This window comes from Gavialis gangeticus, unplaced genomic scaffold, assembly GCF_001723915.1.
Source record: "Gavialis gangeticus isolate Ggan-Ray unplaced genomic scaffold, GavGan_comp1, whole genome shotgun sequence".
NCBI classification, from domain to species: Eukaryota; Metazoa; Chordata; order Crocodylia; family Gavialidae; genus Gavialis; species Gavialis gangeticus.
Genome location: NW_017729032.1, coordinates 260,439,692 through 260,451,024, shown reverse-complemented (window position 1 = coordinate 260,451,024; position 11,333 = coordinate 260,439,692). Strand labels below are relative to the sequence as shown.

The 11,333-nt window shown below is 42.5% G+C and overlaps 1 protein-coding gene across 1 annotated transcript in view; it reads left to right on the top strand.

Annotated features, from left to right (window-relative positions):
* ALCAM (activated leukocyte cell adhesion molecule) overlaps nucleotides 1-11,333 on the top strand; it is a 122,572-nt gene that overhangs the window by 53,555 nt on the left and 57,684 nt on the right. The window contains exons 2-3 of the mRNA XM_019525792.1: nucleotides 7,231-7,331; nucleotides 9,527-9,746. Of these exons, the coding sequence (XP_019381337.1) occupies nucleotides 7,278-7,331; nucleotides 9,527-9,746 (274 nt within the window). The 5' untranslated portion in view covers nucleotides 7,231-7,277. The remainder of the gene's footprint in view (nucleotides 1-7,230; nucleotides 7,332-9,526; nucleotides 9,747-11,333) is intronic.

The window sequence follows — 11,333 nt, the reverse complement described above, 5'->3', positions numbered from 1 at the left end:
CCCCCCCCCATCTGTATGTCTGCGGCTCCAGCTAACAGGGGGTATTGCTCCACTTGAAAATTCTGCGGCACACCTGGACATGCCTCACAGCACACCAGTGTGCCGCAGCACATCAGTTGGGAAATGTTGTAGTAGACAACCACTGATGCTTCTGGATTATAGTGCATATATGAGAAGTCACCAGGACCTTCAACACGCATGAAGGATTGGAGGCCGCCCAGACCTTCTATCCCCCCTTTAGACAGAATCCAAAGGCCAGACTGAGCCTGGACATTTGGTGCCTCAATGGCTGAAGTTATATGCGCATCCAGGAATCAAGCCCATGTTTCCTGTGTGATGGACAAAGATGGTACTACTGAACCACAACAGCAGGTTAATTACTGCATGGATCCCCAGTTAAAGGATATGCTCCAGTCGTCTTCTTGGGTCTTGCTCATCTGCAGAAAGATAGACGAGAAGTATACCCCATATAACGTGGTTGGTCAGTTTCTTATGATGGTGTTACCAGCACATCCTACTTGCTGTTCTTGATCCCTTGAAGCAGAAGATGGTGGGACTTGGTGGTGGGGAGAAGGAGATAGTGATGCTCGACTTCACCCCAGTTGCCCATCCTGGAACAATTCAACAAAAATGGTTAGAGGGCTGGGGCACATGACTTAGGAGGAGAGGCTGAGAGAAGTGGACTTCAGTTTGGAGACGAGAAGACTGGGCATGTCTACATGTGCTGATTTAAGGCACATTAGTAATTTTTAAGGCGCATTAAGGACATGTGCACCTATAATGAGCCTTAAAATAGCAATTTTAGGCTATTTGTGCCTAAATTTGATACCTGCAAAAGCAGGTATCAAATTTAGGCGTGAATAGCTGAAGCACCTTAACACACGTGTAGGACACACTAAGGTGCATTAACACTGTGCATACCGACTGACTTGGGACTAACTTTAGTTCCAAGTCGGTCCACCCACCACATTAATGTGCATTAGGGAAATGCATGTTAAGTTTAGACGTGTGTAAAAGCATGTGTAGATAAACCCAGTGAATAGGAATTTAATAGCAGCCTTCAAATACTTGAAGGGTGGTTCCAAAAAGGATGGAGCTAGACTGTTCGCAGTGGTGGCAGATGACAGAAACAAGGAGCAATGGTCTTGAGTTGCAGCAAGGGAAGTTTAGGTTAGATGTTAGGAAAAAAAATTCTCATGAGGAGGGTAGTAAAGCTCCCTAGAGACGTTGTGGAATCTCCATCCTTGGAAATTTATTACCCAGTAAAATAGCCTTGGTTGGGATGATCTAGGTGGGGGTGGTCCTGCTTTTAGCAGGGGGTTGGACTAGATGACCTTCTGAGGTCTCTTCCAACCCTAATTTTCTGTATTTCTATGAAAGCATAAAATGTTGTGCAGGAAAAGTTATGCCTCTAGTAGAATCTTCTAAATGTCTTTCTTTTCCCCCTTTTTGTGCAGGTTTCTAGAATACTTCTGTAAAGACTCTTATGGGTTTTGTGGCCATTCAGCTAGCTCCTAATGTGAAGTTCTTTGCATGTCTTGGGCTGATTGCTGCAGGGCTGCTGGCAGGGGGAATTTTATGACGGGGCTTCTTGTATTCTCTGGACTTGTAATGTTTAAGCAGAGAAATAACCTTTATCCTTTTGGTTATGCTTGCCTCTGATTGTCTGGATAACTTGCACTTGAGTGAAAGCAGGATTTACTGTATGACAGAGCTGGTTTTCCCTGGCCCCACCAATCATACTTATTTTTAATGTTGAAGACTGGGTCTGAAATCAAACCAAGCTTCCATTTTATCAGGCCTTCTGCTTATTACCATCTCTGGGGGCACTTATAGACAAGACGCTTAACTTCTCATTAGCATAGTTTATTGTGTAGTCAGCATGTGAGTCTATACATGCACATGCTTCCTGTGCAGCAAACCTCTCTAATCCTGAGTAAATTTGCAACCTGCAATTGCAAATAGTAAATTTATTTGAGATTAGTAATGGTATAGTAGCTGTCATATAGATGCCTGACCAGAAGCAAAATCTGCCCCCAGTCAGTCATCCACCAGGGGGCAGGAAATGGCTCCCTGCCTGCAGGAGCTGCCTGCTGCTGGGGCAGGCTCCACCACAGGAGCCTGGGCAGGGACTATGTCCCCCTGCCCCCGCAGCAGGAGGCTCCAAGGCCCCTGCTCTGAGATCGTGATCAGGGAGTAGGGGGGCTTGGAGACCCTTATCTCCCAGCAGCAGCTGCATGACCACAGGGATGCTATTGGAAGATGTTTATCTCCCATCAGTGACCCCACAGTTGTAGAGCCAGCACTGGGAACTCCCTGCTGGCAGGGGCTGGGGAGTCTGTTCCCTGCCCAGCAATGTGAGTGCAGAGCTTGGATGGGGAGGCGGGGCAGGGAGCAGGGAGCAAGCTGTGGAGCTTTTCTCCCCACAGCTCTGCACTCATGGAGGTAGATGGGGAAAGCTTTCCAGCCCCACCTTGAGTTTCCCAGGTGAGGACAATGTCCCTCTGCCTTGGCAGAGCTTCCAGCCCCCAATCATGATCATGGAGTGGGGCCTGGGAGCTTGTTCCCAGCCCCCAATTGTGATTGTGGAGCTGGAGCTGGGAACATGCTGGGAGCTTGTTCCCAGCCCCTGCTCTGGGATCTTGGATCAGGGGTTGGGATCTCCCTGCATGGGGACAGTCCCCCACCCACTCTGGAGCTGGCTGGGACCTGCCACATCCCCAAAGCTCTTTCCAAGCCCTGTTTCTTAATCATTCAATCAGGGCATGGCGCTGGGACCTGCCCTGACCACGACAGTTCCCAGCCAGCCCCAGGCCATGTGGGGAAGCAGGTGCAGCCTGGAGGTGGCTGAAGACTGTCCTGTTTTGGTGAATCATAGAAAATTAGGGTTGGAACGGACCTCAGGAGGTTACCAACCCCCTGGTCAAAGCAGGACAGTCCCCAACTAGATTATCCGAACCAAAGCTTTGTCTAGCTGGGTCTTGAAACCTCCAAGGATGGAGATACTTCACCACTTCTCTGGGTCATCTGTTCCAGTGGTTTACTACCCTCCTAGTGAGAAAATTATTCCTAATATCTAACCTAAACCTCCCTTGCTGCATCTTGAGACCTGTTCCTCCTTTTACTGTCATCTGCCACCACTGAGAACAGTTTAGCTCCATCCTCTTTTGAACTACCCTTCAGGTAGTTGAAGGCAGTTATTAAATCCTCTCTGTCTTCTCTTCTGTAGACTAAATAAGCCCGGTTCCCTCAGTCTCCCCTCAGAAGTGTTGTGTCACAGCCCCCTCACCATTTTTATTGCCCTCAGCTGGACTTGCTCCAATTTGTCCGCACCCTTTCTGTAGTGGAGGACCCAAAACTGAACCCGGTACTCCAGATGTGGCCTACCAGTGCTAAATAGAGGGGAATAATCATTTCCCTTGACCTACTGGCAGTGCAGCCCAGTATGCCGGTAAGTCTTCTTGGCAACAAGGGCACACTGCTGGCTCATATTCAGGTTATTGTCCACTGTAACCCCTTTTTCTGCAGAGCTGCTGCCCAGCCACTTAGCTGCCAGCCTTGATGATCTTATGGGTCCCTTCCAGTCCTTCTATTCTTCTGTGATTTCTGTATCGGTGCGTGGGATTGCTCCATCCTAAGTGCAGGACTTTGTACTTGTCCTTGTTGAACCTCACAAGATTCTTTTTTGGCCCAATTCTCTAATTTGCCTAGGTCACTCTGAATCCTAGCTTTACCCTCCAGCATATCTACTGCTTCCCCCAGCTTGATGTCATCTTCAGACTTGCTGACGGTGCACTCTGTGCCATCTTCCAGGTTGTTGATGAAGACATTGAACAAAGCTGGCTCCAGGACTGCCCAAACCAGAGCTGGCTGTACGTCCCCAGCCGACTCTGGGCTGTATATGCAGACTTCCCTGTGCAGCCCAGGGCTGGTTGGGATCTCTCCCAGTCAGGGGCATGTCCCAATCCTATGCCCTGATTGGGTAATCAAGGCACAGGGCTTGCTTTGAAACAGCTGCAGGCCTGCCCCAGTGCAGCCCCCTACCCCGATCTGCTGCTGGGACCTGCTCCTCCCCTGAAGCTCTTTTCAAGCCTTCTGCCCCTGATCAGGGAGCCAGCGCCAGGAGCTCCCTGCTGCTGGGGCAGGGGAACATTGTCCCTGCCTCAGCAGCAGTCAGTCCCCTGGTACGTGGAGCTCCCCCTGGTGGTGGCAAGCACCCATTGCAGGACTGCAGGAACTTTGTGCAAAGAGCAGCAAATCTGCACCCTAATCTCTGCATGTGTAGATGCCTGCCTGAAAATGCTTATTCCCAAGAAGTTTATACCAGAGTAAAATTAGGCCAGAGTAAATGCACAGCATGTAGTAAATCTCAATCCTCTTCATGAGCCAATTTACTCATGCTCCTGAAGCTGTTTGTTGAGTGTTTGGATGTGTATGCTTGTTACCATAGCAACTTGCAGGGGTTAAAATGATTGTCTGGGAGTGAACCAAAAACAACAACAATTTAAAGTCTCACAGGGTTATTTTTTTCACCATGACATGAGGAGAATAAGCAAATCTCCTTTTCTCTCTGGTGTGAAATGCTGTCATGTCTCATAATTTAACATGCCTGTATTTAACTTGAGTTTGGACTAGTAAAAATGCCAAATACTGGTAGTTTGTGCTGAACTACATTGTAACAAGCTTCTTTTGTTTCTTTGTATTCATGGGGAAAAGGACTTAAAGGGGAGCTTTTTTGTTGTTTAGCAAACACTAACATTTAGAATTGTAAGTACAAAATTAAAATGACATCAGTCCCTACATTCCAACCAATCCTTTTGATCAGTGTTGTTTAATTTATTTTTCCTTTATTTCAATCTTGATTTCTCATTCCAGTAATATTTTTGATGATATGAAATATTGGTGGTGTTTAATAAATTGTGAGAGCAAGGAGACTTTTTTTTTGGTAACCATTTATGTTTATATTTCTTTAGCACCACCTAGTGGACTATAAACCTATCTCGGTTGATAAAACAGTTCGTCTTAATCAGGCTGTGCAGCAGATTACAGCATGCATTTAGCAGAACTGGGTTTTTAAAATTATTTTTAAATATGACTGTTCTGTTTAAATTGAGCATGTCACCAGGACTGCAACAGAAACAGGAGATTAGCAGTTACTTGGTGGAAGAGCAATACTGTTAAAATACAACTCCTAGAATGTACAAAAATATTATTTCCTATTGTATGTTACACTAATTTCCTTTAATATGCCAGTCCAGACCTGCTTGCTTGTTTCTTCTGCTGGTTATGTTCTATCTTTTAGATAGTACACTTTTAGAGTAGGGCTGTCCTTACAAAGCTTACAGTATCTTTGTGTAGTGCCTCAGGCAGTTGGGCTCAGCTTGGCTGTGGCTTTTTAGGTGTCCTTGTAATAGAAAAGTTTTAAGTACTAGCAGCAGTAGTAGTAATGCATTCTGAACTTGTTACTCGGGCAAAATGTTCAGGGACCAGTCTTGGTAAGAAATTCAGGCTGTGACCCTTTGAGAAGTCATTATTTTTGTTTTAATTCAATTGCCCATGGATGGAAAGTGAGAGAACAGCCCTGAGTAGTGTTTATACAGGGCACATCTACATGAGACTCATTAATGTGCATTAGCCTAATTTAATGCACATTGTGGGCATGTGTCTACATGTGCACACCCTTAATGTGCATTGAAATGGTGAAATTAGGTTAATTCCACCTAACTTTGATACCTGCCAATGCACAATTAGTTAGAGCACATTAACGTATGTATAGATGTGACTCGGCACTAACTTTAGTACCAGCCACTAGGGGCACATGGGAGGTCTGCTGGGAATTGGGACTAATTTTAGTGCCAAGTACACTAACTTTAGTTCCAAGTCTCTGCATGTGTAGACCCACATAAATTGCTTAATGCGCATTAAATTTAGTTGCGCTTAAATGCATGTGTAGACGCATCCACAGAGGAAAAGGAGTGTCGGCCAACTCCAGACACTATTCCCAAATCCCTGGAGACTATTGGAAAGGGATGAATCCAGAGACAGGTCTGCTATGTGCATCATCTGGCACTGACAAGTAATGAGGAATCTGCTAAGAAATTAATGAAGCCTGTGGATGTATTTCTTTCTTTTTTTTATAGCTGCTGCTACACCATTACCATCCTTCCACTTATTAGATAAGGCAGCAAGTGGGTGGAAATGCTTGATTGTGTTGCTCCATTAAAGCCATTGTACATTGGCAGTGAAGGACTGGGTTACTGTAGCTCTAATCATTGAGGGAACCCCAGCTTCCTTGGTGGTGGGTAGTGGAAGAATGAGAGGAGGAGGCTGGGGAAACCCTCCTTGAGGTTCTGTTCTTTGGAGATACTTTTGCTGGGTTTCTGTGGGCAGGAGGTAATCTAGTCCTGTGGGTTTTTTATTTTGTTTTATTAAAAACATAGAGCAAAAGTGCCATAGTAATAAGGCTTGTATTGGCACTTGAGACTATTTTTTTTTTCAGTCTTAATCTGTTGCCACTTACACTATTTGCAATTCCGTGATGCCCTTTCATTTTAAAAAAATACATTGATCAGTTTGCGGTAATTCTTGTGCATAGGCATAATGCTGCTTTGCATAGGTTCTCCCCAAGCCAATAAATGGCTTTTATTTATTTGTATATAACTCATAGAAGTAAGTCTTTTTACATTTCCAAAACCTACACTTTGAGAATTAAAATGATTAGCTTTCCAAACCAAAGAAAGAGCTCTTGAAAATAAACATTAAACTTTCCTTTTTTTATATAACTTTTTAACACAAACACACTTGTAATAATTTTATTTTGCTTCAGTGCTGTGTCCTCATTTTGATATTGTGTTGTAACATACGCCCTGCTGATAAGACTCAGTTTTCTGATGGGAAAGATAAATGTGTGTGTTTCAGTTTTAGGAGTTGTTTGAGACAGTGCAGCAGTCAGTCAGATGTATATGGGGATCCAGCTAAAAGGATGAAATTCAGTTCCCAGAAATCACACAGCCTCCAGTGAATAAGAGTAGGATACATAAGCTCCAAAAAGGCTATGGACATTTAAGCCAATGTGCTTAATGTATTGATTCCTGTTTCAGAAAGCGTTTTAGAGATGAATGGCACTGTTGGATGTAGGAAGAGAAGAGGTTAACACCTTGAACCAAATATTGACTAGCGTTTAAGAATTTTACAAAAACATTTAACATTTTGTTTCTTTGTCCCTTGTAGCCCTTGGATTGCACACAGTAAATGCAACTTATGGAGATACCATTGTTATGCCTTGTCGTCAAGAAGTACCAGATGATCTTATGTTTGGAAAATGGAAATATGTAAGTATAGCTTACCTGTAACTTAACTGAATTGCTGTTAGCATAAGATTTTCTTTTGTACAGTACAGATTCAAATCTGTGTGTAAATGGACTCCTCGGCAGTCAAGAACAGTGGGAAGCACATAAAATTAGTCTTATGTGCAATGGAAATAATTAAGGAGTACTGTGCCAGGCTGCATTACAAATCTGGTATCTTTTGTGAAGGAGGCAACCTTTCTGCTTTGTAAACTTTTTTTTCTTTTTTCTGTTTTCTTTACTTAAAAAAGTCTGCCTAAAGCAGGAAGTGAGTTAGAGCTGTGGAAAGTCTTTCTCCATGTTTTGTTGATCTGTTGCTTCATGCTGTTTCATATTTCAGTGTATTTTAAATGCAATGAGTAGTGCAGAGTAGGCCTTAGTCAACTCATGAGTTGGTTTTACTTTGCAGCTTATGAAATACAGAGAACTTAAAGAAACATGGCAGAGGTGCAGTAGAGGATGCTCATATTGCTTTGATTGCACAGACAATACTGTACTTTGCTCACTATTAGAAAATGTCAGTCTGTAGTTCATGGCATGTTTGCATGTCATCTGAGATGAAAAGAATAACCAGCACAAGAGACTATATAACAACATGGAAAAACTACACAGGACAAACCAGTTAGAATACTCCAATGCGCCGCAAGTACAGCATGTCAGAGCAGCTTTGCTACATGTGTATAGGCACCCATTTTGCCCACCTTGGTTTATCTGGTTCTAGTTACTAATGACTAGGTATCCTAGTTTTCTGTGGGGGGGAAAAAGCAAAAAAAATCTGTTTTAAATAACACAAATATCTGAGTTTTTCTGCAACCTACCAAGAGGCAAAAACTGTAGCAAAAATAAGAGCAGAAATGGCACCACACTTTTGGTAGATCATAGAAAAACATAGATTTTGTGTTTTCCTGCAGTTTTCCATGACAGAAGACTAGGGTGCCTGCTAACTAACGATGGGGACAATTTTTGGACACTGCAGATCACTTGAAATCCGGTTGCACCTTTTCTATGCAGCCAGCAACAAGGATGCCAAGGGAGCTGACCTAAGCGGCATGCAAAAAATCTATACAATTTTAACAGCCTAAGACTTCGATATTCTAGACAGAAAGAGCCAAAACATTTCCACACCTCTCCCTTTTCCCCAGCTTCCTACCATGCCTATAGTCTCTTTCACTGGATACAAAACAAACACACTGAGATAATTCCTTTTCTATTGTAATGTCTTGGGAGTAACCTTTTCAGCCCGAGGTGGGCCTGTCCCTAGAGAAACAAGTCAAGGTTTTTGTGTCCATTCTGGTGTGTGCTGAGCCAGATCTCTGTTGGTTTATTCTATGATGTATGAATACTCTGAAACTCGCATGCATCATGCTTGGTGATCTGTCATAAGGACATTCCTGGGGTGTGATATCTCCATTTCCATATGAGAGAGAAAATCAAATCCTGCAAAACACAGCTTGTAATTTGGCCTCTTATGAATATTAATTTACTGTATAACAGTTCTGTGCAGAGCTCTCCTTTGATATTTTCCTTTTTTAAGACTGCAACTGCATACTGATTAAGTAAGGATGTCTAGAAAATGATACGATGCCGATTATCCTGAGTCATATAAATAATAACATTTAATTGTATGTATATTCTCGTGCCCAGAGCCCTCAGGGTGTTTTAACAAAAAAGGAACTAAAAACTAATTTAGAATAAAATAGGCAGTTATGCCTGATTAAATCCCACAATGGGAGCTAAGACTGAACATTCCTGACAAACAATACAAGCTGTGTAATACAAACTGTGTAAAAACGACTGGCTTAAAAAGAAACTGAAGCCTTAAGCTTTACTTCGACTGCTTCTGTTCTAAATGTCTTCTTGTATAGAAAGCCTGGATAATTCTGTAGCCTTCAGCAGAAGCTCTGCCTTGGTCTACAGCAGGATGCTGCCATGGGAAGGTGATCATTTCCAGTGCTGCTGGCCTTGAGTCCCAGTATGTGCCACACAGTAGGGTCTTAAAGTAGCCCTTTGTACTTCTATAGGGTTAGGTGGATGGTTTGAACATCACGTTGAAGATTTAATAGGAGATTGGGGGTGAGGGGGGAAGAATTTTAAATGTTGTCTTTTTGCAGCTTTTAAGACTTAATATAGGAAGATATTTGTGTATTTATACAAAATAAATTCATTATTTCTTATTTTAGGAAATGGCCAATGAATCTCCAGTATTTATTGCCTTCAGATCTTCAACAAAAAAAAGTGTGCATTATGATGATGTCCCAGACTACAAAGACAGGTTGAGTCTCTCAGAAAATTACACTTTATCCATCAAGAATGCAAGGATCAGCGATGAAAAGAGATTTGTATGTATGTTAGTAACAGAAGACAACGTTTTTGAAGAGCCTACGATAGTCAAAGTGTTCAGTAAGTAACATTTGTACTAACTACTAATAGCATTTGGCTCTGCCTGAATCATTAAATTAGGGGTTCTCTGCTAAGAGAAAGATGAAAGCAAAAAGAAGAAAATATATTAAACTGAAGCAATGACTGAGATTAGCAGGTTTCTGCTATAAAAAGGCTAAACTATCTCTGGCATCTGCAAAATGGGACTCCCTGTAGCCTCAGTATTTCACATGCCAAAAGTGTCAGTTTACAAGAAAAGGAATTTCAGAGCTTGCTAATGAGTTACTTGTATGTGCAGGTTACATAATTTGGCCCTAGAAAGGAAAAAAGTAAAAAAATTAGATCAGGAAATTTTTATTAGTTCAAGTGGCATATTAGCATTTCAAGGAATATATTTAAATATCTTCCAGCACCTGTCACAAAGCAAAAACAAAGCCTGAAAGAAAGATTGAGGAACAGGATACTAGCCAAAAATCATAAATTGTCCCCTCTTGCAAGGCAAAAAGAAGAATGTTTTTTTTTTGATTCAGCTTTCCTTATTCTGAATCTGTGTTAAGAGCCATACATATTTCTTTGCACTCTGACTTGTGATACCATTTATACTTAATATATGGCTTAGACTTTCAAAAGTGAGTGTGAGAGTGGTTGGCTCAAGTCTTCCCAGCTCAACACATCATTCAGACTCGACAAATCCTGAAGCTGCTAGAAACAAGACATCCATGATTACTAGTCATTACTGAAAATCTTGCCTGTGGCATTTACATCTGTGAGTAGACTCTGACTACAGTAGATTTCTTCCCTGCCTGGATTTCTAATTTTTCCCCCCATTTGTGCACTCAATGCAGTGCACATATAATGTAAAATCAATCAAATGTATTGCCAATTGTAACTCCAAGCAGGAAAATAATGTCAGGGACTCTTCAGCATTAACCTCATGCTATCTTGGCACAATTTTGTCAGTGGTATGATCTGTTAGAAGGGGGACATGGAGTCAACAATAATTCTCCTTCCCTTGTTTCACTTTGATGTTTGACTGTAAGAACAATTAAATTAATGACAGCAGGGACAAGTGTGCTCAGAACACGCATAGAAAACATGCAGAGTTTTTGCAATGATGTGATAAAGAATGATCGTGGTGACTTATCATGAAGGAGTAAATTTGTAGATGAGACTCTACTATATGGTAAACAAAATCCCAAGTAGTTGAAATACTCCATAAAATACAAGCAAACACAATATTAACTCAACCTTGTTGGGCACCCTGTATTTTTTATGGTGTCTGTAGGTATTCTGTTTGGGCTAGGCTATAGTTATGCTAAGCTATAGTAAGCTACAATGCTGAAAATCAGTACAGGAGAAAGGGGACTCCTGAGTGGTGGATGACCTAATAAGAAAGAAAAAAAATGCACTAATGAGCAAAAAGATATAGAAGGTAGTATGAAAACAGTAGCTCTAAACAGAGCCACCCCTAGGGGTGTGCAGGGCCTGGGGCATAGCAGCCTGTGCAGGGGAGGGGAGGGCGGGGCGAGCGGCCAGAGCTGGTAGTGGCAGCTATGACGAGGCCTATGTGTCATTGACCATGGGGCCCCACAAAGCATGGAGCCCAGG